The sequence below is a fragment of the Zalophus californianus genome, chromosome 4 (assembly GCF_009762305.2).
Source record: "Zalophus californianus isolate mZalCal1 chromosome 4, mZalCal1.pri.v2, whole genome shotgun sequence".
Lineage (NCBI taxonomy): Eukaryota > Metazoa > Chordata > Mammalia > Carnivora > Otariidae > Zalophus > Zalophus californianus.
The window spans coordinates 824077-850846 of record NC_045598.1 but is presented as its reverse complement, the minus strand read 5'-3'; the positions used below and the strand labels follow the sequence as shown (position 1 = coordinate 850846).

The 26770-nt window shown below is 54.7% G+C and overlaps 1 protein-coding gene across 7 annotated transcripts in view; it reads left to right on the top strand.

Annotated features, from left to right (window-relative positions):
* The window catches only part of CFAP74 (cilia and flagella associated protein 74), a 72167-nt gene that overhangs the window by 43292 nt on the left and 2105 nt on the right, over nt 1-26770 (top strand). For 5 of the 7 annotated variants that reach the window (XM_027582317.2, XM_027582336.2, XM_027582362.2 and 2 more), the window contains 22 exons: nt 1656-1820; nt 2985-3147; nt 11440-11516; nt 11969-12091; nt 13327-13448; nt 14943-15071; nt 15160-15247; nt 15716-15889; nt 16566-16699; nt 19460-19736; nt 20934-21023; nt 22176-22312; nt 22965-23099; nt 23270-23379; nt 23515-23570; nt 23677-23796; nt 24025-24180; nt 25069-25198; nt 25400-25554; nt 25757-25889; nt 26129-26259; nt 26480-26614. In XM_027582317.2, the coding sequence (XP_027438118.2) occupies nt 1656-1820; nt 2985-3147; nt 11440-11516; nt 11969-12091; nt 13327-13448; nt 14943-15071; nt 15160-15247; nt 15716-15889; nt 16566-16699; nt 19460-19736; nt 20934-21023; nt 22176-22312; nt 22965-23099; nt 23270-23379; nt 23515-23570; nt 23677-23796; nt 24025-24180; nt 25069-25198; nt 25400-25554; nt 25757-25889; nt 26129-26259; nt 26480-26614 (2940 nt within the window). The remainder of the gene's footprint in view (nt 1-1655; nt 1821-2984; nt 3148-11439; nt 11517-11968; nt 12092-13326; nt 13449-14942; nt 15072-15159; nt 15248-15715; nt 15890-16565; nt 16700-19459; nt 19737-20933; nt 21024-22175; nt 22313-22964; nt 23100-23269; nt 23380-23514; nt 23571-23676; nt 23797-24024; nt 24181-25068; nt 25199-25399; nt 25555-25756; nt 25890-26128; nt 26260-26479; nt 26615-26770) is intronic. The other 2 variants (XM_027582345.2, XM_027582371.2) reach the window with 2 other exon arrangements.

The following is a 26770-nucleotide window of genomic DNA, read 5'->3' as shown; positions in this document are numbered from 1 at the left end:
ATTTCACTCTTTGAATTAGAGTCAAACACAACCTTCTTCTGTTGCTGCTCACATTCTTCCTGGGAGCAATTCAGCCGGCTCCCATTCCCTCTGCCATACGGTTATGACTGTGCTGGAACTTCTGTCGCAGAGCTCCTTTCTTTCTAATACCAGAAAAGGCGCCAGGCTCATCTGCACACCTCCTGCCCCCGCCTAGAGGGAGTCCTTTCTCCAGATAGCCCGGTTCCTCGGGCTGGAGAGTGCCGTCAGTAACCGGTAACTGGGGGGCGCCTGGGGCGCAGCTGGTTAAGCTTCCGACTCTTGATTTTGGCTCAGGTTGTGATCTCAGGGTCGTGAGATTGAGCCCCGCATCTGACTCCATGCTCAGCTCAGAATCTGCTTAAGACTCTCTCTCTCCCTCTGCCCCTCACCGCTCCCCCCCCCCCCCCGCTCATGTGCATGCACGCGCTGTCTCTCTCTCAAATAAAGAAACCAGTCTTTAAAAGAGAAAAGAAAGGAAGTGGTATCTGCACAGAAGGTGCGGCTGTTGTGCTGGCGTGTCGGCGCTCCCAGACCTTGGTACCGGCACCTCCACCTCCAGTGCGGGACCGTGTGGACCATCCAGCCTCTTCCCCTTGCTCACCCGCCAATTCCGGTCCAACAGCAAGAGCGTGGCTCCCCACCCCCACCCCCCATGCCCTGGTCATTCAGCCCAGCGCCCTGCAGTGTGGACCGGCAAAGCCTGCCCTGTGGAAGCAGCAGAGCCCCACGCTGGGCCCCGAGCTCCACACCCCGTGCTGGGGCCTTCAGCCCCCAGACTCCACACCTTCGTGGAGCCACTCAGCTCAGCACCTTCTCCCTACTTTCTAGTCGGGTTGTTTCTTCAAACTGTGACCAAGCGAGATTGTTTGGTGACATCCCACATTCCATCCCGAGATTTCCTCAAACTCCCAAATGACATATTTTTCAATAGACTTTATTATTTAGAGCAGCTTTGGGTTCACATCAGACCTGAGGGGCAGCTGCAGAGATGTCCCACGTGCCCCTGCCCCCAGGGGCCATTTGTGACGTCCAACACGCGGCGCGGACAAGTCGCGGTGTCGCGGGCTGCCTGGTCTACAAGAGGGTCGCGTGCGGCCGTGCATTCTGTGGTTTGGACAAAGTTCTAACGACCCGTCCTCACCACTGCAGTCACTCGCAGTAGTTTCGCTGCCCCCAGAGCCCCGGCGCTCCGCCTGACCCTTCCTCCCTCCCCGCAAACTGCTGGCAACCACTGGTCTCTTTACTGTCCCCTTAATTTTGCCTTTTCCAGAATGCCATACAGTCGGAATCACCGCATGTACCCTTTTCAGGTTCTTTCCCTTAGTAATGTACACTTGAGATTTCTCCATCTTTTCATGGCTTGATCACTCATTTCTTTTTAGCTAACTTGACTTCTTAGATTGGAACCCAGGAGCTCCCAAATTGTCACGATCAATCCACAAACCAGTGACTTCTAGGATGTGGACTGTGTCCCTGAGGTGTGCAAAAGCCCCACTGGAACCAGATACAGGACTCAGCCTCGCGCAAGAGGAAGGGACCAGAGCTCCTGGGTCCCCTCAGGGCTGCAGGGCAGCGGGTGGGAGAGGAGAGCTTGCCTAGCAGTCACCCTGGCTCATCCCTGGGTCTTCCGACAGCTGTCCCTTGACAAGGAGCTCATCGACTTTGGCAGCTATGTGGTGGGGGAGACCACGTCCCGGACCATCACGCTGACCAACATCGGGGGCTTGGGCACCAAGTTCAAGTTTCTTCCAGCCTCAGAGTCCTATGAGATGGACATCTCCCAGTCGGTCATGAAAATAGTGAGTGTGTTGCCTGCTCCCAATCGTTAGCCGTGGCTTCTCAGCCAGGGGTGGGGTGTGATGCCCCACTCTGACCCAAGATAGTTCTATGAGTATAAAACCAGCAGTGACAGGAAAGAGTCTGTCAACACAGGGCTGGGTGTCATCGTCAGGCAAAGTGGGAGAGATTAGGCTCCATAAGGGGCCACCTGGGGCCACCGGGCAGGAGCAGTGCCAACAGGACCCCGACCCCTTTCAAGTGGGTAGCAACTGACAGGGCGGTGGCCAAGAGCTCCAGGCCTGAGAGCTGCGGGGGACCCATCTTTCTCCTGATGCACCTGTGAAGCCCCCGCTTGGGGCAGGCCAGCCGAGAGGACACGGCCCGAAAGCCACAGGCAAACCCTGTGCATTCCTGCGCCTTTTCCAGAGGTCTTTTCATGGGAAGGCTGTGAGGACGTACTGCTAAGTCAAGGGGAACAACTCAGAGTGACACAGGTCGGAGCCCATCTGTGCAGACAACTTCCGTCCCGCCCGCGGGCCTGGGAGGTCTGTCGGGGATAGAGATGGGCATGAGAGGGACTTCCTGCAAGAAGCTCTGAGCTACTTTACGGTTTCAGTCCAGTCGTGAAGGGGTCTCAGCAAAGGCCCTGGAAGTGTCTCCCCCAGGGAGGGATGGGACCAATGGGGTGGGGGCTGGGGAGTGAACCCAGAGCAGGGCCAGGAGAATGGTGGGTGAGGAGCGGGGCACAGGCTGGGTCAGCTCTCGGGCCTGCAGGCATCTGAGCTGAGCTGCACTCAGGAGAGTGGGGAGCCGGAACCTGGGGCACCGACCCCACATGGGGAGAGGAGCCAGGTGTCCCAGGAAAGGAGGACAGCGCGTCAGCATGGAGGGAGACCGCAGAATGGGCTGCATGCTGGAGCCCAGCACACAGCCGGGCCCAAGACCCAGCATCAGTGCCGTGGAGAAGCAAGGAGCCAGCCTGAGCTAGAGACAGGCGGTGGGGCCCTGAGCCCCTGGGCCAGCCGCTGCTGTGATCTGCATGCTTGGCTCAGGGCAGAGAGGGAGCCAGGCAGGAGGGCCATGGCCAGGTTCTCCACGTGGCCCTCCTGGCAACAGGGGTCTGGGTAGCTGAGTGGGAAAGGCAAATGGGAAGCTGCCGGGAAGAGTATCATGTTCCCTTTTAGAGCAGTGTGTTCACAGATGAAGATAAAAGCCTGTACGATAGAATCATCACCAGCATTTCTGAGCAACAGATCAAGGGCAACGAGTCCTCTCCCACAGACATGCCAAGCCAGAAGGAGTCTGGGAAGCGGGACAGCAAGGAACAGGAAGAGGGGCGCCCCACAGGTGAGCTGGGCACTGGGGGGCAGACACCTGCTGCCTCCCGGGAGGCTCTGACCAGCCGTGTGGTGCCAGAGGGCTGGACTACACCGGGTTTTTCTAGGACTTTGATGTTAAGTGACAGTAAATAAGGAAATATATACATTCAAATAAATACTGGCTGTGGAGTGAACTGAAATTTGCAGTCACAGTTAAGCTAGCAGAATATTTAAAGGGACTCCCAGCTCTGGACCACCAGGCTGGCCGCCGGAGGCTTGGGGGTCCTTGTTGGGACAGTTGAGGAGCCCTGCCCCAGGGGTGCAGCAGCTGGATGGAGGGAGGGGGAGAGGAGGGAGGGAGACCCAGAAGCTCCGCTGAGAGGGTCATGGGGCACTGGGCCGTCTAGGGCCACCCCCAGTACAGAGCAGCATGTAACATGTGAGGACAGTTTACAGAAGAGGCAAGAAACAGGCGGCTCCCCGCCAGCATCCCCAAGCCCCCGGCGGGAGAAGGAAGAGCATTCCCCGTGGCCCAGCCTCGCCTGTTGGCACCGTTCCCATCACCTCCCTGCCTCCCTAGACAGAATCCCTTCCACACACATCCAGAAGGAGCAGATTTCTCCTAGGAGTCCTGTTGCTTGCGCCGCTGTGTGAGCTGTTCTTCCTGTTTCCGCCGCTGTGTGGCGTCCGCTTTCATGCACACACCTGGAGTCACAGACCTGCTGCCCCCCAGTCACAAGTAGGGGTTCCGGGGTGTGTGCCAGCATGCCCCCCGCACAACCCTTCCGGCCTGAGTGTCTGTCTGCAGGGCCCACCCGCTGCATTCTTGCTGCCTCTCTCGTTCGCTCATGTTAAGTTCTTTTTCAGCACATTGGTGCCAATTCAGACTCCGGCCAGCAGCCTGGGACCGAGCTACCCCACACAGCTGCCACCAGCCACATCTGCGGAAATCGACAGCTGATTCTAAAATTCATATGGATACCCAAAGGACCTAAAATATCCAAAACAATTGTGAAAAAGAAGAACAAAGTTGGAAGACTCGGACTACCTGATTTCAGGACTTGCTCTAAAGCCACAGTGACAAGAGTGTGGTGGTGGCATAAGGAGACACAGACGCAATGGGACAGAACAGAGTCCAAAAATAGGCCTGCACAAATATGGCCAATCCATCTTCACTAGAGATGCAAAGCTAACTCCTTGGAGAAAAAAAAACACAGTCTTTTCAACAAATGGGACCTTAATTAGATAAACATATGCCCCCAAAGAATGAACCTCCATCCATTCCTCACGCTGCAAACAAAAACTACTCAAAATAAATCATAGACCTAAATGTAAAACATAAAACTTCTAAAACAAAACATAGGAGAAAATCTGTGTAATCATGTTGGGCAAAGATTTTTTAGATATGACATTAAAAGTGTGATCCATTTTTTAAAAAAATTATCACCTGTTTTGGGATGCAGCAAGAGAATTTCTAAGAAGGAAGTTTAGAGCACTATAGGCCTACCTCCATAAGCAAGAAAAGTCCCAAACAACCTAAACTTACACCTAAAGGAGCTAGAAAAAGAAGAACAAATGAAGCCCAAACCCAGGAAAAGGAAGAAAATAATAAAGATTAAAACAGAAATAAATGATATAGAAACTTAAAAAAAAAAAAACAACAGTAGAACAGATCAATGAAACCAGGAGTTTGCTCTTTGAAAAGATCAACAAAACTGAGAAAAACTCTAGCCAGACAAGAGACCAGAGAGAGAAATAAATAAAATCACTAATGAAATAGGAGAAATAACAGCCAACACCACAGAAATTCAAACAATTTCACAGAATATTATGAAAACCAAATGCTGGGGCATCTGGGGGGCTCAGTCAGTTAAGCATCTGCCTTCAGCTCAGGTCATGGTCTCAGGGTCCTGGGATCAAGCCCCACATCAGTCTCCCCGCTTGGTGGGGAGTCTGCTTCTCCCTCTCCCTCTGCCCCTCTTCTTTACTGTGTTCTCTCTCTCTCTCAAATAAATTAATAAATAAAATTTAAAAAGAAAAGAAAAAGAAAACCTATATGCCAATAGATTGGACAACCTGGGGAAATGGATAAATTCCTAGAAACACATACCTTCCAAAACTAAAGCAGGAAAAAATAGAAAATTTGAACAAATTACCAGCAATGAAATTGAATCTGTGGTCAAAAATCTCCCAACAAACAAAAGTCCAGGACCAGATGGCTTCACAGGTGATTCCTTTATTTTTTTCATATTTTTTTACTTATTTGAGAGAATGAGCACAAGCAGGAGGGAAGGAGTAGAGGGAGAAGGAGAAGCAGGCTCCCCACTGAGCAGAGAGCCCAACAAGGGGCTTGATCCTAGGACCCTGAGATCATGGCCCGAGCTGAAGGCAGACATTTAACCGACTGAGCCACCCAAGTGCCCCTTCACAGGTGGATTTCTACCAAACATTAAAAGAAGAGTTAATATCAGGGCACCTGGGTGGCTCCATCATTAAGTGTCTGCCTTCGGCTCAGGTCATGATCCCAGGGTCCTGGGATCGAGCCCCACATCGGGCTCCCTGCTCAGTGGGAAGCCTGCTTCTCCCTCTCCCACTCCCCCTGCTTGTGTTCCCTCTCTCGCTGTGTCTCTCTCTGTCAAATAAATAAACAAAATCTTAAAAAAAAAAAGAAGAGTTAATACCTATTCTTCTTAAACTATTCCAAAAAATAGAAAAGGAAGGAAAACTCCCTAATCCATTCTATGAGGCCAGGATTACCCTGATACTAAAACCAGATAAAGACACCAGAAAGAAAAAGAACTACAACAGGCCAATATCCCTGATGAACATAGATGCAAAAATCCTCAACAAAATATTAGCAAACCGAATCCAACAATGCATTAAAAGAATCATTCACCATGATCAAGTAGGATTTATTCCAGGGATGCAAGCGTGGTTCGGTATTCACAAAACAATCAATATAATATGTCACATCAATAAGAGAAAGGCTAATAACCATATGTTCATTTCAATAGATGCAGAAAAAGCATTTGACAAAGTAGAACATCCATTCATGATAAAAACCCTCTGCAAAGGAGGGTTAGAGGGAATATACCTCAACATGATAAAGGCTTTATTTGAAAAATCCACAGCCAACATCATATTCAATGGTAGAAAACTGAGAGCTTTTTCCCTAAGATAAGGAACAGGACAAGGATGTCCACTCTCACCACTTTTCTTCAACTTAGCACTGGAAGTCCTAGCCACAGCAATCAAACAAGAAAAAAAGAAAAAGCATCCAAACTGGTAACAAAAAAGTAAAACTTTCCTATTTGCAGATGGCATGATACTACTATATATAGAAAACCCTAAAGACTCCACCAAAAAACTACTAGAACTGCCAAAGGGATTCAGTAAGTTTGCAGGTTACAAACTCATTGTACAGAAATCTGGTGCATTCCTATACACTAATAATGAAGTAGTAGAAAGAGAAATTAAGAAAACAATCCCACATATAATTGCACCAAAACCAATAAAATGTCTAGGAATAAATTTAACCTAAGAGGTGGAAAGACCTGTACTCTGAAAACTATAAAACACTGATGAAAGAAATTCAAGATGACAAAAAGAAATGGAAAGACATTCCATGTTCATGGATTGGAAGAACAAATATTGTTAAAATGTCTACACTACCCAAAGCAATCTACAGATTTTTTTGTACTTTTTTTTAAAAGATTTTATTTATTATTTATTTATTTATTTATTTATTATTTATTTGAGAGAGAGCACACACGAACGAGAGAGCACAAGCAGGGGGAGAAGCAGAGGGAGAGGAGGAAGCAGACTTCCCACTGAGCAGGGAGCCCGATGTGGGGCTCAATCCCAGGACCCTGGGATCATGACCTGGGCTGAAGGCAGCCCCTTAACCGGCTGAGCCACCCAGGTATCCCACAATCTACATATTTAATGTAATCCCTATCAAAATACTGTCAGCATTTTTCACAGAGCTAGAACAAATAATCCTAAAATTTGTGTGGAACCACAAAAGACCCTGAATAGCCAAAGCAATCTTGAAAAAGAAAAACAAAACTGAAGGTATCGTACTTCCAGATTTCAAGTTATATTACAAAGGTATAGTGATCAAAACAGTATGGTATTGGCACAAAAATAGACACATAGATCAGTAGAACAGGATAGAAAGTCCAAAAATGAACCCACAATTATATGGTCAATCTTCAACAAAGGCAGAAAGAATACCCAATGGGGAAAAGACAGTCTCTTCAACAAATGGTGCTGGGAAAATGGGACAGCCACATGCAGAAGAAGGAAACTGGACCACTTTCTTACACCATAAAAATAAACGCAAAATGGATTAAGGACCTAAATGTGAGACGTGGAACCATCAAAATCCTAGAAGAGAGCACAGGCAGTAACCTCTTTGACATCCACCGTAGCAACATTTTTCTACATATTGTCTCCTGAGGCAAGGGAAACAAAAGTAAAAATAAACTTTTGGGACTACACAAAAATAAAAAGTTTCTGCACAGCAAAAGAAACAACTGTAAAACTAAAAGATAGTCTACCAAATGGGAGAAGATATTTGCAAATGACATATCTGATAAAGGGTTAGTATCTAAAATATATTAAGAAACTGATACCACTCAACACCCAAAAGACAAATAATCTAATTCAAAAAATGGGCAGAAGACACAAATAGAAATTTCTCCAAAAAAGACATACAAATGGCCAACAGACACATGAAAAGATGCTCAACATCACTCATCATCAGGGAAATACAAATCAAAACCACAATGAGATCCCACTTCACACCAGTCAGAATGGCTAAAATTAACAAGTCAAGAAATGACAGATGTTGGCGAGGATGCAGGGAAAGGGGAACCCTCCTACACTGTTGGTGGGAATGCAAGCTGGTGCAACCACTCTGGAAAACAGTATGGAGGTTCCTCAAACAGTTGAAAATAGAGCTACCCTACGATTCAGCAATTTTAGTACTAGGTATTTATCAAAGAATACAAAAATAGTCATTCAAAAGGATACATGCAGCCCTATGTTTATAGCAGCCTCGTCTCCAATAGCCGAACTATGGAAGCAGCCAAAGTGCCCACCAATAGATAGATAAAGAAATGGGGTGTATATATATATAATGGAATATCACTCAGTTATAAAATAGAATGAAATCTTGCCATCAGCAACAACATGGATGGATCTAGAGAGTATTATGCTAAGCAAAATAAGTCAAAGAAAGACAAATACCATACAATCTCACTCATGTGAAATTTAAGAAAAAAATGAGCAAAGGGAAAAATAGAGAGGCAAACCAAGAAACAGACTCTTAATTACAGAGAACACACTGACGGTCACCAGAGAGGGGGAGGTGAGGGGATGGGGGAAGTAGGGGGTGGGGCTGAAGGAATCCACTTCTTATGATGAAAAAAATTAAATAAATAATAAAATAAAAATGAAAGTTATAACCTGGACTTCATCAAAACTAAAAACATCTGCTCTTCTAAAGATAATGCTAAGAGAATGAAAAGGTAAGCCACAGATTGGTAGAAAATATTAGCAAATTACATGTCTGATAAAGAACATGCCCAAAATATGTAAAGAACTTTCAAAACTCAATTAGAAAACAAATAACCCAGTTTAAAAATGGGCAGAAAGGGTGCATGGGTGGCTCAGCCAGTTAGGCGTACTCTTGGTTTTGGCTCAGGTCATGATCTCAGGGTCATGGGATCGAGCCCCACATTGGGCTCTGTGCTCAGCTGGGAGTTTGCTTGGGATTCTCTCTTTCTCCCTCTCCCTTTGCCCCTCCCCTGCTCTCTCTCTCAAATAAATAAATAAAAATAAAAGCTTTTTTAAAAAATGAGCAAAAAACTTAGACATCTTACCAAAGAAGATTTGTGGACACCATTTCAGCACAGCATCATTAGCCGTGAAAGAACCACAAATTAAAACCACAGTGGAATTCCACTACACACCTGTTAGGACGGCTAGATCCAAACCAAAAACAAGGCAAAAAGCTGGCAACACCAAGTGCTGGTGAGGAGGAGCAGCTGTGACCCCATCCGAGCTGCTGGTGTGCGGCCACTCGGAAGAGTTTAACACTTTCTTACCAAGTTGAGCAAACATCATACAACCCAGATGCCCCACCGCCAGGTATTGACCAAGAGAAAGGAAAACGTGTATTCGAAGGGAAAACTGTATGTGAACGTTTCCAGAGGGTTTATTTGTAACTGCCACAAACCAGCCCCCCCAATGTCTGCTGACAGGTGAGCACTCTGGCGCACCCCTGCCGCCAGGGACTGAGCTAGTGATGCACACCACATGCGCAAATCTCAGAAGCATCCATGGTCAGCGAAAGATCAGGCTCAAAAACCGCAAATCGTGAGTCCATTTGCATGGCATTCTGGGAAAGGCGAGACTATACAAATGAGTGGCTCCCAGGGATGGGGGAGGGGTTGGCGACAAAGGGGCGCACAGGGGCGTGGGGGTGATGGACCTGTTCCGTGTCTCGACTGTGGTGGTGGGTGCACACTGTATGCATTTGTCAAAACTTGCAGAAGGTTACACTGAAATGGGTGGATTTTACTGCATGTAAATGATTCCTTCATAAAAAGAGGTGAAAAATCATTCAACTCATGTGAACAGCAGAGAGTTGTGATCTTGCAGGTTTCGGATACTGATATTGTCAGACATTGAACATTAAGTAAGCGTGCTCACTAAATACATGGAAAACCATCACAAAGAAGGAGATGAAGCACGTTGGAAAATGAACCCAATAAAATTTCTAGAAGTAAGAATGTGATCGTTGAAAGGGGAACCCCAATCGATGGGGTAAACTGTAGAGCGACATTGCTAAGGAGAGACCCAGGGAACTTTCTAATTGCAGACAGACTAATTTCGTGGAGACATGAAAGCATGGTACAAGCCATGGAGGACAGAGGGAGGAAGTCTCATCTGTCTCCTCGAGTCAGAAAACGGTCGTATTTAATGACATACTTGCTGAGAACTTTCTAAAATGTTGAAACACATCTAAACTCGTATCCCGGAAGTGAGTAAATATCCCGTGACTGATCGCCGGGAACAACACTGGACACGTGATTAAAGGAAGCTTTCGCAATCATTAACGAGCCCGATTCTAGAACTGATGAAAGTTCGCCATGTTCTTAGCGAACAGATCAGCACAGTTCCACACTGGGACACCAGGAGACCCCAGCCACCAACCACGCAGAATGAAACAGTGACCCCAGGGTCTGCCCTGGCTCAGGCCCGGGCTGTCATAGTGCTTACTCCTGAAGCAGACAGGACTTAAACGTCAAGGTGGTGGCAGCCGACTGGCCCCTCCCCCACCCAGGTGACAGTTGTGGCTGCTGAGGGGGGTGACAGGTCTGCCAAGTTGGAGGGGCCCAGACCAACCCCAGGCCCCAGAAACGGTGCACACTACCCTGTAGGGGAATCGTTCAGCCATGCCGGGCACACTTGGTGTCAGGGGCGGGCCTGGGGCAGGCCACCGGAGGGCACCTGGCATCTCCGTGCTGGCCGGGCCAGGCAGCCCAGGCATGGGACTCGGAAGGGCACTGACCTTCACCTCTCTGGTCAAACTGTGTCTTCACGAGCAAAGCCCACGGAAAGACCTTCTCAGACAAGAGGAATCAGCATCTGCTTTCAGGGGCCTTCCCGACAGGTAGCCACGGGGTGGGTCAGCATGCACAGCCCACCAAGCAGGGAACACGCCAGTGGCACACACACAGGCCACACTAAGTAACGGGGACCTGACATTTGGAAGGCGATATTGCTGTAAACTTTCAGTCCTTGGTCGCTCTGCTCCACTGGCCACAAGGAACGCCTCCCACCCCCAGGCCATCCCCTGGCACCTCTCCCCTCCTTCTGCATCAGCCCTCCTCTCTGCTGGCTTCCTCCTCTGAATAGAAAACCCCTCTGAGCCCACTCTCCAGTCCCCTGGCCCCCAAAGGGCTGGGTCATTCCATCTTCTCTGGCTCTGGCCCTCAGGCCACTGCACCCCCTGGCCACACACAGCCAGCTCCCCTCACTGACCTCACCTCCCCTAGCTGGGGCCTCGGCAACTCTGATCCCCTCTCCCGCCCCCAGTCTCTAGCTCCTGAGGCCGTGGTGCCACTGTCCATGTCCACCTGAGAAGCCCCTCCCCACTCTTCCCCTCCTGTGCCACTGGATCGTTCCTCTTTGCAGAGCAGGGCCAGAGGGAGGGAGCTGGCTGGGAGCTGGTGGTCCTGGCGCAGGAGGGGCCAGATCCCCCTGGGACCCCAGCCAGCCCTCTCATCTGGACCTCCTTCTCTTCCAGAATCAGAGGGAGTGACCGTGACCACTGTCGTGACCATACCTCCCAACGAGGAACAGACAGAGATCTCGCTGGGAGAGGTTAGCAAGGCCCGCTGCCTCACCGGCCACCTTCCTCCTGCTGTGCCCTCCTGACCTGCTGCCCCCCCCCCAGGGTGGCCCTTCCACTTGGGCCAGACGAGGCTTGTCTGGACTCACAGCCTCTGGGCAGCTTGCACTGCCAGACAGCCTGCGGCCACCCCCATCCCAAGCCAGCAGGACTGGAACAGCAGAGTGGCCCTGGGTCCACTCCGAGGAGACACGGATGGGGCCTCCCCCCCTGGAGCATGGGGGATGTGTGTGTGTGCGCGTGCATGTGCAGGGGCCCCGGGTCATCAAGAGAGCAAGTACACACACAGCTGGGGTTCTGCTGTGATGCTGGGCAGTAAGTCCTCCGAGGGGTGGTGGTGACGTGGCCCGCGGTGAGGACGGGGGAAGTGCCTTGATAGAAACGTGAAGCCTGACTGACATGTGGCATTTCTCTTCCCACGCAGGTGACAGAGGGTGAGATTGGCCCCTTCAGCTCCATCAAAGTGCCGGTCATCTTCACGCCGATCATCCCAGGAGAGGTCCAAACCAAGTTCAAGGTTGTGTTCAAGAATCAGCAGTGCCCGACAGTGAGTACCGCCCCATGGCATGGGCTGGGCCCTGGGCCCTGGGGTACCCACCGCTCTGCGCTCGCCCCACCACAACCCTGTGAGGAAGCTGCCCGCGCTGCCCACGCCTGGCAGCCAGTTGGCACACAGATGGTAGCCTCCATAGCCAACACACACGTCCGTGCGCACACGTCCGTGCACACACACACGCAGCCCCTGCTCTCGATCACTAGAAATGCCTCTCCTCATTTCCAAGTTGTAGCCATTTTTACTCTTTACTTTTTGTTATCAATTTATTTACTTATAGGTTTATCAAATTTTGCTCAGAGAACATGATCTGCAAACTCTGTTTTTTTCATTTGTTGACGTATTTGTTGTGACCAAAGGCAAAACTGAGTTTATCGACGTGACGTGTGCACGTGTGTATAAGGCTGTAAGCAAATCCCTGGGCTGGGTGGTTCACATTATTCATGCCCTCCGCGCCTTCCCCAGCACTCAGACCACTGACATGTTCTGTCTTTATCCTGCAATCTTCTTGTCTCTGCCCCAGAGACCCTGGGGCCTAGGGTCTGCCGGCTGGGGTGTTCTAAGTGTCATGAGTCCCGTCCTGTGGGCCGGTGGCCCCCTTCCCAGGCTGGGGGTCCTGGACAAAGGTGTGTGGAGTCCTCGGTTCAGCATCTTCACCCCAGGACACTGCCTCCCGTGCCAGGCCCCTGCCCAGCCCGAGAGGGCTGCCGGGCGGGCACAGGCTGTCCCTGCAGGACCCCCACAGACCCCCAAACCTCCTGAGGGCTAGGACTCAGGGTTTGGCTGGGAGGAGCCAGCAGCTGCAGAGGGGAAAAAGTGGTTCCCTCTGTCCCTGGTCCCTTGGAGACCTCTGAGCCCCCATCTGTATTAGCTGGGAGAGTTTTTATAAAGGGTACGTCTCTCTGTGAGATGCATTATTCTGTAATGAAAGGGTTTTTTTAAACAGCTAAAAATGTTGATCATCGTGAAGCTATGGGATGGGTACATGACAATCCATTATACTAATCTATCTTTTTATATTTAAACATTTTGATAATAAAAAGGGTTGTTTAAATTATATGACATGAAAACTGCCACAGAACTCCAAAACATGGCTGGTTTAATGATTAACCTTCGGATACTTGTTAAGAGTTACAAGACCCCCATGGCTGGGCCGTGTTAGCACTGACTGGCATCCCCTGCTTTGCCGACAGAAGTGTGTGTCACTCACTTTGCACCTTCAAACTCAGTTGTATTTCAGAGTCGTGGGTGTTGCTATCGATGTGCCAGTCTGGGTGCCAAAGCCCAACGTAGATCTGAAGATGTGTATGTACGACCGGCTGTACCAGGACTCCGTCCTTGTGCACACACGGTGAGCCCAGCAGGCAGCGGAGCCCGGGCCCAGGGGACCCACGTGTGCAAGTCAGCCGAGGACCTCCCGTGGGGGTCAACCTCATGGTCATCGTCATGGGAGGCGTGGCAGGGCCAGAGTCGGGCACAGAGGGAATCACATGGGAAGGCAGAGGCAGGGCCACGGCCAGGGATGCAGTGCCTCTAGACCTGGGGAGGGGCCAGGAAAGGGATTCTCCCTGGAGCCTCAGAAGGAAGCAGCCCCGCGCACAGCTGGACCTTAGCCAGTGGGACCCGTGTCTGGTTCTGACCTCCAGAACTCTAGGAGGATAAGTCTGTGTTGTTCCAACCCCTGGGTCTGTGGTGAGCAGCTCCAGCAACAAGGGGACACTACCCCCTCCGCGCCCAGGTCCTTGGCACCTCGTGGACACAGACAGGAAAACCCGAGCACAGCTATGAGAGGAAAAGTGGATGGAGCCCAGAGGAAAGAAGCGAGTTTCTCTCTACAGGGTTTTGCAAAGGCTCCCAGATACCAGAGCAGTAATTTCTAAAAGCTTTTTACTGAACTACAACTTAGCTGGAGAAAAATAGGCAAATGCCGCGGTTAGCATGCAGGGGGCTCTCGTTCCCCAAACAGGCCTGGTCCCAGCACCTGTTGATGCCAGGCCCCCGGGTTTCACGGGCCCTCCTCCAGGTCAGAACCAGCTGGTAGGTGTGGAAGTCCCGCAGACTTCCCCTGTGACCCTGCATCTGTGGGGGACTTGCCTGTCTCGGCTCCAGGACCATAAACGTCAGGGGACTCAGGAGGGGCTCCCGTGGATTTGTTTGGGAAACTAGGGCTACCGGCCTCTGCCAGTTTATCCCAGGATGCCTGGGGCAGCCACTTTCTGGGGGGGGGGCGGGGGGCAGCACTCGGCCTGTGGGGTAAACTCAGGGCGTGTGTTTGTGACAGTCGGCCAGGACACTTGGTTTGGTGGAGACTCAAAGGCAGGCAGGGGAGTGGGGGAACTTCGTGGTAGAAAAAGGAAAGGTTCCAGGTGAGCCCAGATGGGGGCCTGGGAGCCTGAGGCACTAACTAGAAGCAGGCGCCCCACGTGGTTGGTGGGGGGGCCTACGCTGCCTCCTCCGGCTGCCCCAGAGTTGGAGGAGGGGACAAAACGAAGCGAAGCGGCCCCAGGCCTGTTGGGGCAGACCTTGGCCTGGACAGGAGTAGGGCAGAGCCCCCCTGTGCCCACACCCCTCTAGGTCCTCCCACTGGGCGGTGCCTGACTCCACAAAAGTCTTCCCAGAAAACACTCAGGTTTCTGAGAATTGACTGGGGCCGTATTTCCATGGCAGGGTTTCTGTTTGTAGGAACTCCTCTTCAGGAAAGCCACCCCTTAGCAAGCCAGGCTGCGAACGCTCCCTGAACACACGCTACGCGGAGCACCCATGGGGCCTGGGTTGTGCGAAGTGTGTCAGTCCTGTGGGCACAGGTGCACAGTGTCGCTGTCTGGTATCCCTGGGGGTCCTGCAGGTCGAAAGTGGCCCTGCGTCTGAAGTTCGAAGTATGCAAGGAGCTGAGGGAGCACATGGAGCTCCTGCCGGAGACAGGCTACATCCAGGCCCAGTCCTCCTACGCCGTGCAGCTCAAGTTCCTGCCACGGTGAGCGCCCTGGGGAGCACGCTGTGTAGCCCCACTTGCAGGTCAGTTTTAGGGTCCTCTTCCAAGCTAAGTGCATCCTCTCTTTCAGACACTCCCTCCCAGAAGATGCAGGGAAGTATTTCGACAAGGAAAGCAGAGTCCTAGAGGCCCCAATGACAATCCGGGTGGCTGACCAGGTCTGCGTGGGACACTCCCCGGGAACGCCGGGCACTTGTGGGGAGGCAGGGCCCTGGCGGGTTCCCATGGCCTGACCAGCAGATCTGTCTCCCACCCCAGCAGTCCCTGCACAGTGCGATGAGACAGGGTGTCTGTGGATCGGGGAGAGACCTCTGAGGGCTGTGCAGGGCCGGCAGGGTGTCCCCCCCAGCACCGGAACCCATACGTGCCCACGTGCACACTCACAGTGTGTGCATGTGTGTGCACGCGCATGTGCACTCACGCACCCCCCACCACCACATCCACCCGAGGCTCCTCCCCTCTTCTCTGGCACCTGCTTTCCTGTCCTCCCAAGTCAGGAACTACAGGGAAGCGGCTTTTTCAAAGAGAGTCTTGTGTCTGGCCACCAGGTCGAAGCAATGCTTCTGCCTTTCTTATGTGTGGAGACATTGCAAGTAACCAGGGTGCACTCACCCCGTACGATTCAGATCAAGCCGGTGGGGTTTACCGTGCATGCTGTGGTCACCACCTCGGACCTGGAGCTCAGCCCCTCAGCCGTGGACTTCGGCTACTGCACCATCTACGAGGCCATCAGGACACAAGTCAGCCTCTACAACCACTCCCTCCTGCCCCAGGGGTTTGGGTTCGTCGGGCTCCCCAAGGTACCTTGCTCAGTCAGGGAGGGGCACGGGCGTGGGGGCAGAGTCGGGAAGCTCTGGGGATGGGCCAAGGTGGTGCTGCCCCAGGGTCCAGATGCCCAGCACCAGGTGGCCTCACCCCTCTCCGGACCCCACACCCACCTCCAGGCCCCTCCGCCTGGGCTCTCTCCCTCCCTGTCCCCCTCCTCACCCCCACTGCCCATGTCCCCACCTTGCCTTGCTGCTCTCTGTCGCAGCCTTTCTCTCCCTCTTTGGCCCACACCCCGGCAGGACTCCAGACTCCTCTCCCTCCCCTCCTTCCAGAACTCTTGCCTACCTGGCCCTGCAGGGCAGCCAAGATGAGGCTCAGACCAGGCTGCCCTCAACTCTCTCTGGGCCGCTCTGCTGCCAACCCTGCCATCCACTATATATATGCAGACACGTGTGTAAACACACTGACATACTGTGCACATACATGCATGTGCTCACATGCATGCAGACACAGAGACACATTGTATACATACAAACACATCAACACATAGACAACTCACGTATGCACATGTGATCACAGACAGACATTCTCACAAAAATGCTGACACTCACATACATACAAACACACGCACATCCAAATACATACACTCGCTCATACACGAACGCCACTGTGTTTTCACTTTGGCATCAGTGGTTTTCCATTTGCCAGTTTGTGGACATTCAGCCCAATGACGGGTTTGGGACAATCCTGCCGCTAGAAATGCTGCATCTTGACGTGATCTTCCAACCCACCAAGGCTAAGGAGTACAACTTCGAGCTCGTCTGCAAGTCCGAGATCAACCGGTAAGCCTGGCAGACAAGGAGCGCGTGGAGGGCCGGGGGCAGCTGGCTCAGGGGTGGCAGCCCCTCCCCCATCCTCAAGCACTGGCGGCTGGGTAGAACATGGGGCTGGGCTGAGACACGACTGACTTGCCAGGACCTCAGACCCAGGTACAGGCTCCTGGGATCCGGGACCTTGCTTGCTGGGCCAGCTCGCCCCTGTGTGTGTGTGTGTGTGTGTATGTGTGTGTGTACATGTGTATGATAGCATGAGCACAGGAGCTGTATAAGTGTGTGCATGCATGTGAGCGTGTACCTGTGGATGTGTGTGTAGATGTGTGTGTGCATGTGAGCGTGAGGGATGTGCATGAATGTGTGTGAGCATGCACGGATGGACATGTGTGGTGTGTGCATGTGAGCATGCACGTGTGGACATGTGTGCATGTGACCATGAGGGGTGCACATGAATGTGTGTGAGCATGCACTGTGGGTGTGCATGTGTGGACGTGTGTGTGTAAACATGCATGTGAGCATGCGTGTGGTGAGCATGAATGTATGTGAGCATGCATGGGTGGATGTGTGTGCATGTGAATGTGCACGTGTGGACATGTTGGTGTGCATGTCTGTGCACATGTGAACATGCATGTGTGAGCATGTGTCTGTGTGTGAGTGTGCGTGTGGTATGCAGAGTGTCCCTCTACACCCAAGAGGACCTGGACATGAGCCCCACTTGCTCTAATGCACTGTGTGATGGGGATAGTCCCTGGACTTCCCTGAGCTTCCCATTTCCACCCTGACAGATGGGATGGAGGAGATGGTAGAAAGAGAGAAATCAAACAGGGTGCAGAGGGGGTGGTCCGGGATAAGGGCCTGTTCTTGTTGCTGCCTAAGATTATCAGCCCTAGTGAGGAATGTTCCGGAGCATCCTGTGCAGGTGTCCAGCTGGGCACTGAGCCCTACTGACCACCTCCTGCCCTCCTGTTTCCCTTCCTTTCTTCTCCTGTTCCTACCTGCATTCCGGCCTGTGTTGCTGTTTGGCCCTGTCTGGGGACCTGGGCAGACCTGGGTCCCTCTTCTGGCCCAAGGCATGTAGCCATGGGCAGGACCATTGGTTGCCTGGGATCTGACAGGCTTGTGGGTGAGCAGGAATAACTCCACGGGTGGTAATAGCTTAGGGAGTGAAGTGCAGAGTAAGAACCCACAAGGAAAATCAAGAGCCCTGACTACCCCCCACCCCGGCCACATTCCCCATCAGGCTCTTGGGTAAAGCCAACTGCCTCCCAGTCATCAGAACAACAGCATCTGGCAAGTCTCAGTTGAGCCTTGGTGATGCTGCCCCTGACAGGTAGGGGGTTTCTGGTTCTTTCTTTGCAACAAAATGAAGGAGGGCCTAAGTGAGTTGCCAGAGGGGAACTATCCAAAGTAACACCGGGAAGACATGTGGTGCTGTGATGTGGTTGCGGAATGAGAGGCTCATAGGGTTGAGTGATGCTGGGGAGCAAAGCTCCCTCCACGCCCATCCCCAGAGCCCTGCAGGGAAGCCAGGCAGCGCCCCCACCCCCGGTCTCGCCCCTCCTGATGCTGGAACCAGCTGGGGAACAGCAGCTCCATCCACCATCCCAAAACACGTCCAGTGAAATCTCATTTTCTGTACGTCATGATTATCCCATTTCATACATTTATGGTTTTTCAATTAATCGCATACTAACAATAACCTCAATGATATCGCCACACAGAAGGATTTTTGTTCCACATTTAGAGCCTGTGGTCACAAGACATAAAAATATATATTTCAGTACTTCAATGTATGAGCAACATCACAGCTGGGTTACCGTAGCCAATCAACACCAAAGCGTTAAAATGTATGTAATTAGGATGAAATTCGGCACAGAGAGAGCAGTAGAAATCTGGGTCCGAAGAAGATGTGGAATGGAAATGTTCCAGTGGTTAAAATACCAAATATCTGTTCTTTTTTTTTTTTTTTTTGATACATTATCTTAATTCAAATACCAGGCTGATCACACATGGTCCAAAAACACTCAAATAACACACTAAACATAAACCAAAGTTAAAGATTAATCTTCAAACGTCGTAGCCCGTGGTGCCATGCTTGCCTGTGGCCTCACTGACGTAAAGCCACGCCCACACCTCCGTGGCCACCAAACCCATGGGCAGAGCTTCCTTTCCTGTGAGCTGCTGGGAGCTGCCAGCCGGAGCACCTTGACTACTTTGTCCCAGCTCTGAAGAGCGGTAGGGCCTCAGCAGGGGTCACAGGCACCGGCACCACCTGGCCAGGGGCCAAGATGCACCGGCGGAGGAGGCTCTGAGGCTCAGCAGCGCCGGGAACCCTCCACCAGGACAGGGATGGACGCAGCAGGAGGGGAAGCCCGCCCTCCCACATCTCTTCGTTTTCTTTAAAGGATAATGGCAGAAATTAACTCACTAGGGTTTATAGATTCCTGTGCTCATATTTAAAGAGCAATTTATCGGTTTTATTTTTAAAAGTCGATGAATATTTAACAAAATAAGCCAGAAATCACCTCCTCAGCAACTTAGGATGAAATTTTTAGCTATCCACTTTAAATGCACGCAGCAGTCTGCAGTATCTTCAAAAGACAGTAAAATTCACTAATGAGGTAGTGAGCAAAATCTGTGACAACTGCCATCGTGGTCCCAGGCACTGTGCCCATACAGGCCACCGTCTCCCTCAGGGGCCACCTTCCACAGCACAGAGGGACCCCATGGGCTATGCCCGTGCTGAACCACCCACACCGGCCCTTCCAGGTGCTTCCAGCTGGCGTGCCGGGCTGTGGGCGTCCACCCGCCCCTGGAGCTGTCCCACTACCAGGTCAAGTTTGCAGCCACCTCCCTGTATGACATGTCCGTGGCCACCCTGTACGTCATCAACTCTCACGTGAGCATGAACTCACTGACCCACTCCGTGCCCCGCATCGGCTCAGAGGACGCCTCTCCCGTGGGGCCCACATCGTTTGAGTTCCTGCCGCCCCCGGACTCACCCATTACCATCTCGCCCTCGGTGGGGACCGTGCTGCCAGGAAAGGCAAGTGTGGGCCCCGCAGGTAGGCTGGGGGGCGGAGCTCCCCTGGGGGTGCCTGGCTCTGTCCACCCTTCGCCACAGCGATGCAGCCTAGACAGCAGAGGCGGGGTGAGCTCCGCCCCTCGTCAGACCCAAGCAGGGCCAAGGAGGCCTCCATGGCCCGTGAGCTTGGGCGGGGGGAAGAGGCCCGGCCCAGCCCAAGCCCCAGAGGCAGGGGCACCCACAGGTGGCTGACCCCACAAACATCTGCCCGGGAGCTCTGGCAGTGTGGACTAGGGGAGGACGTGCAGAGCCCTGGATCTCACAGCAGATGGGCACAGAGGGTCTGGTCACCAGAAGTGCAGGGTGCGTGTCCACTCAGCTAAGCAAGGGCTCCCCACCCCTGCTCTGCCTGATTGAGCAGAAAGAACCGGGCCTGGGGACAGGGCTTCCTCTCAGCCTGGGCCAGGGCCGTCCCAGCCTCCTGGAGCTTAGATCTTTCCCTTCAAAAGCTCGGGCGGCTCCTGCCAGGACAAAGTGAGGAGGAGCACGTGAGGGGCTGGGCACACCTGGGCCCTGGCAGCATTTCAATTTGTGTGATCATTTAAAATGCATTTTATTCAACTTAGCAAATACTGTGTAAGTACCAGTCCCCAAAGGGGGTATTGTGGTTGGCTTCTGCGTTCTCTCCCTCTCTCTGCTCCCTCCCTCTATTCCCCCCCATGCCATCTGCTCTGCCCCCCCATCATATGGGCACCTCTGCTGTCCTGAGCACTGGGGACACTTGGGAGTGAGCCCTCGGTGGGGCCCAGAACCTCCCTGCAGGCTGTGCCAGTCACAGGACAAGTTGGGGTGAAGAATTCACCCCCAAATCTTGACAGCCGAATGCAAAGTTTCCTTTCCCACGCATGGCATGCCTAATGTGAGCTGTGGGTGGGGTCCTGGTTCATCAGGATCTCCGTCACAGGCCCCCTGCCCTACATGGTAAGAGTGGACTTGATAATTGTGCACGGTAACCTACTTAGCCTGCAGGGGCAGTGGTCAGGGAGCATCTCCCTGGAAAGGGCCTTCACGAAGTGACAGAGGTGTCCTGCCAGGAGTGTCAGAGAGCATGACCTGGGGACATGCAGGGGAGGGTGGACGGGGGGACCTCAGTGGGTGCTGAGGAGGACAAGGCACCAGCAGGGGCCAGCTCTGCCCTCTGGGCTGCTCTCCTTGCAGAGGTGCCTGATCCAGGTGGTGTTCCGGCCCGTGCTGCCCAGCAAGCTGATCCACCAGGAAGCCTCCCAGGCCCTGACCAAACCAGTGGAGGTAAAATTGGTGCATGGGGACTCCCAAGAGGAGGGGCGTGGGGGCACAGAGCAAGCGCTGTGGCTTCCTGCATCCCACCCCGCCCCAGGCTCCAGGGGGCCAGGCCGAGTGCCATCAGAAGTGCTGGGTGGACTTTGTGGAGCATGATGTGTGTCAGCTTTCAGAGCGTCTCCTCCTCCAGGCAGCATCACCAGGCAGCCTAGGTCCCCGGGGGGCGTTCCCCTGAGAAGCAGGTGGAGCTTTAGCGGAAGGAGAGCAGATAAAATGGCAAAGGGGCCCATGACCCTCCGCAAGTGTGGCTTCTTACAACTGTAAAGCCCGTGAAAAAGGCCTCATAAATGTAAACTTGAAAGAAGGGAGGGGCGCCTGGGTGGCTCAGATGGTTGAGCGTCTGCCTTCGGCTCAGGCCCTGATCCCAGGGTCCTGGGATCAAGTCCCGCATCGGGCTCCTTGCTTAGCGTGGAGTCTGCTTCTCCTTCTCCCTCTGAACCACCCCCCGTTCTCTCTCGTGTGCTCTATCTCAAATAAATAAAATCTTAATAAATAAGTAAATAAATAAAATAAAAACATTTCTTAAAAAGAAAGAAGGGAAGCGTCAGCCCAGGGATAAAGCCCAGCAAGCGTCAGGCCCGCTGCCCCTGCCAGCCGCAGAGGCGGCCGCCCGTGGGCTCCTGCAGGGAGAGGGAGTCCCACGGACCCACACGGAGCTGTGCAGCCCCACGGCCTAGAGTGACAGCCGCCCACTGCTGCCCTGGGGACACAGAGGGACGCGAAGCACACTTGTCCAGCGTCTGGCCCACACAGGGAAGCCCTTGTCCTCCTGCAGTGAGGCGTGGGGGGGGCATCAGGAAGGGGGACCCTGGTCCCGGGCGAATCCCCCCCTCTGTTGCCTGTTTCCCCACTGGTGAAGGCAAACGCTGGGGTCGGTGCACAGGCCCATGGGGGTCTCTGGGCACTTAGCTGCCTGTTGCACCTTCGGTCAGTCTTCCGGAGGAAGCCGCTCGCTGCTTGGGTCCCCGTCCGCTCCAAGCCCACGCGTCTGGGGCCCCTGCACAGGGCAGCCTGCCCAGGCCTGTGCTGGCGGACAGCAGGCGGCGAGGGACGGCCACGGTGCCCACGGGGCTGAGCAGAGCTGGCCTCTCTGCACCCCAGCTCCGCAAGGACACAGCCACCCAGAGGAAGGACCTAAGGAGACAGTCCTCCACACCGCGGCTGCAGAACCAAGACCGACTGCACCGGACCTCGACCACCCCAATTGCAGAGCTGTGTGAGCAGGACTTCAAGTTCAGGTAGGCCCAAGAGAAGACCGCCCTGCCACCTCCCTCTGCACCCATGTGACGAGACCCTGTCCTGACCCCCACGGAGACTTTCCCCCACAGGCTGCCTGGGACAGAGCTGTTTTGAGCTATGTGACTGGAAGTCCAGGGCTGTGCTGGCTTCAGGCACAGTTGAATCCAGGAGCTGCCTTGAGGGCTCTTCAGCTCTGACTTCCTGGGCATCTGCCCACCCCATTCCCATGGGCCTCATGTCCCTATGCACAGCCTCACACCATGGACTGGGGAGACCCTGCTGCCCCTGACTCTCGTATTCCCAGCTCAGCAACCCCAGCCTCCCCAGGTACAAAAGGAGGCCAGGAGAGCTCTGAGGGGCTTGTGTCACTTGCCGGTCCTAGACCCTTGCCTGAGGCCCCAGGAACACAGCCCTCTTGTTAGGTGCCTGACCAGGACCCCGGGGTAGGAGGAGGCCCCACAGGAACCAGGAAAGGGTAGGACAGCCACAGCCTGGGGCCCCTTCCCACTCTGGTCCAGGGCCCTGGGGAGCAGGTGTGGCCTTGGGCCCCCCTCCCCACTGCCCCAGGAGAGCATGGCCAGGCCTCCCATCTGCTGGGGCGCGCGCAGCATGGGCACAGGAGTGTGAGTGCACGCTGCTGCGTCATTCCAGTTCCGACGAGTACCAGGCTGCCCAGGCCACCCTGGCCAGATCTTTCCAGGGGAAGTTTGACAAGTTTGTGGTTCCCTGTGTCGTTGCCAGTGGTGACACCAAAGACAGGAAGGGGACAGAACCCCTGAGCTTCAGGTGCGGTGCTCTGGCAGGAGGGAGGGGGTGTCTTCCAGAAAGTCACCGTCCCTCCTGTGCTACCATCCCAGATCTGGGGCCCCGGAGGGAAGGGCACAGTGGCTGGAGTGGGCAGGACAAGGGCGGGGAGGTGGGGCATAGCGCCATCAGCACACGCTCCCCCCTCCCAGTCCTCACAATACCCTGTACCTGGAGCTGTGGTGTCCGGCAGTGGCACCATCTATCGTGGTGACCTCCAACAGAGGCAAAACCATCTCCAACTTCGGTGACATCGCTGTAGGTGAGCCTTGACTGGGCCCAGCCCCCCACGCACACCCCCACCCCAGAGGTCCAGCCCCCCCACAGTGACCGCCTGGGTTCCCACACCCCACTCCTGGGCCTAGGGCTATAACCTGATTCCACCTTCCCATTTCAGGACACCACGGCATAAAAAAAGTCTCCATCCAGAACATCTCCGCAGAGGATCTGGCTGTATCCCTGTCCGCACCCAGCCCAGGCAGCCTACATGGACGGGACAGGAGCTGGTGGGGGGCTGCAGTCCTGCCCTGGCCACCTTTCCTTGACACTGGGCCCTCAGGTGGAGTTCTCCATGCTAAACCCCAATGGCCCCTTCGTCCTGCTGAACGCCATCAGCAAGCTGCTTGCTGGCGAGACCCACGTCCTGACACTGTCCTTCTCTCCCCATGAGAGCATCCTGGTGAGTCCCAGGCCCACTTTATGCCATGCTGCAGCCCGTGTGCTCGGGCCCCCGGGGGCGGCCAGTCCCCCTAGGCCGTCACCTCTGGTGGGCGGGCAGGAGGAGGCCACGGAGCTCAGAGCAGTGTCGGCTCCAGCCTGCCCCGACCCACTTGCTCCCAGCAGAGCCCCAGCACATGCCCCTGGCAGACGTCTGCCCCATGCTAATGGACGTGGTCTCTGTCCATAGGCCCAAGAGACACTGGACATCATCACCAAGAGAGGCACACTCTCCCTGACCCTCCTGGGCACCGGCGTGGCATCCATGATCACGTGCTCCATTGAAGGGAACACTCTCGACATGGGTTATGTGATTGCCAGAGAGTCTGTGTCCTCAAGCTTCAAGGTGAAGCACATCACGGGGGGCCTGGTGCCTGCCCTGGTCTCCTGGGAGGGGGCTCCACCTGGGTAAGGATCCAGGCCTTGGTAGAGGAGCCAGGGGAGGTGCAGGCCACCCCCACCTGAACCACCCCACCCTCCAGCAGCTGCCATCTCCACTGCCCTGTCCAGCACCCCTCCCTCCACTCCTCGCCTGCTCTGGCTCAGTGCTCCCTGTCTTCCTGCTCAGGGCCTTTGCAGGAGCCATCCCATCTGGGATGAGGAGGAGCTCAGCTCAGGCACTGCTGTGGGGGGTGGGGGCGTGGTCACAGATGGGTCCAGCAAGGTCACACTGCCCTGTGGCCTCTCACTGCCTGCGGAGGGCAGGCCTAGCTCCCCATGCTTCTCCAATGTCTAAGGGACTCACCAGCCTTGGGATCAAGCAACCAACAGGACACCTGCTTCGTCCACTGGCTTAGGTCGGGACCTGGCACTGAACCCAGAACAGGGATTCCCTGAAGTGTCTCACTGAGGAGGGGGCACTCTCAGGAGAAGGGGGTGAGGGCAGGGGAGAGCCTGGGGCAAAGATGCTGGTTCAGCTGAAGGCTAGCCTGAGCCTGACAACAGAGGGAGCTCTGGAGGACAGAGGGCACCGGGGAGCTGCCCCACCTTGAGGCACAGTGGATTCAGCTAGGTATACCAGCCTGGAAAGGGGGGTAACGTGAGGAGGGACGAGATGAACCAACAGCTCAATAAAGTGCAGTGAGCGCAAGGTGAAAATGAGTGAACAGGAGAGCAACTGGACACCCAGCGAGGCGTGACTCCCCCGGGGGGAGAGCGAGCTGAGACCCCCTTTGCAGCAGCCTGCACATGGGTGGCGGGATGGTAGCCTGCTGAGGGTCGCCTGTCCTCACAGCTGCAGAACTGCTCCACGCTGCCCATCAAGTTCTCCCTGCGGCTGGACAGCCTCTCCCGCTCCAAGAGCGAAGACCAGCAGCGGCTGCCGCAGTTCCTGGCCTCTCGGGCCCAGAGGACTGAAGTAGTGGGTGAGCTGGCGCGCGGGGGCGGGGGACCACTGCTGGGGAGGGCCGTTGGGGCAAGGCCGAGGGACGTGGGAGCTGAGCTGCGGGAGGTGGGAGCTGAGCCGTGGGCGGTGGGCAGGGGTGGGGCCCGGGGCAGGGGTGCCGGCAGTGGATTGGTGGGGGTCCAGGAGCTCCGGCTGAGCAGGGACGCCGCCCGGCCCACAGGCACTCAGAACAACAGTGGCCAGAGCGTGTTCAGCGTGATCCCGGTCAAGGGCATCATGGACCCGGGCAAGGCGCAGGACTTCACCGTGACCTTTAGCCCAGACCACGAGAGCCTGTACTTTTCCGACAGGCTGCAGATCGTGCTCTTCGAGAAGGTGTGGCTCCACCAGCCCAGCCTCGACCCCTCTTCCCTCGTGTCCGGGGCCCTCCCAGCCTTCCCGGCCTGCCCAACTGGGGGCTCCGCGCCAGGGGTGTCGTCAGGTGGAGAGGCCACCGTCCCGGGTCCCATGGGCCCGCACCCTCCTGGAGCCCCGGTCACGGGTCGCAGGACAATGCTGCTATGCTCCTTGTCCCCAGAAACTCTCCCACCAGATCCTTCTGAAGGGCGCGGCCCGTGAGCACATGATGTTCGTGGAGGGCGGAGACCCCCTGGACGTGCCTGTGGAGTCCCTGACTGTGATCCCCACCTACGACCCTGAGCGCAGAGAGGGTGAGCCCTGGGGCGGGGGCGGGGGCGGACTCGGTGCAGTAAGAGGACCACTCCTACTGCCCACCTGCACCCTTAGCCCTAGGAAGCCGGAAGGGTAGGGTGCTCATTCCTGGCCCAAAGGGTGGGGCCATGCTAAAGAGAGATTTCCTGAGCACCACCTGACCCTAGGCAGCTCCCTCACTCTCTGGGTGGCAGCCCGACCCCACCCCATTGGCCCCAGCCAGGTCCTCTCTCTTCAGAAGCAGAGGAGCTAAAGCCCATCCTGGTGACCCTGGATTACATCCAGTTAGACACAGACACGCCAGCCCCACCTGCCACCCGAGAGCTGCAGGTGGGCTGCATCCGGACCACCCAGCTGTCCCCAAAGAAGGTGACCACAGCACTGGCCAGGCCCACCCAGCCCCTCTCCAGCAACCCCTGCCTGGACAGCCTGGGCCCCTCCCGGCCTTGCCCCTTGATTGATATGGGGTGGGCAGCCTGCTGGTCAGGGCTGAGAGGGCAGGTGGAGTCAGCCCCCCTTGACCCCAGTCCCACTGCTTCCTGGGAGCTGTGCCTGGCCCGCCAGGGTCAGCAGCTCCAGTGTCCCGCAGACTGTCGAGTTCAGCCTGGACAGCAGCACGGCTCTGCAGCACAAGGGCTTCACCATCGAGCCCTCCAGGGGCTCCGTGGAGCGTGGCCAGACCAAGACCATCAGCATCTCCTGGATGCCACCTGCCGATTTTGATGTAGGTGCCACAGACTCTGGCCAGGAAGCCCCGCAAAAGCCAAAGGCTTGGCGGGATGACAACCCTGCCCCACCCAGGGAAGGGGCTGCTGGGTGGGCCCTGGGCAGGTGAGGCAGGCAGTGGGCCGGAAGACAACCCATGTGTCTGGTAGGCCAG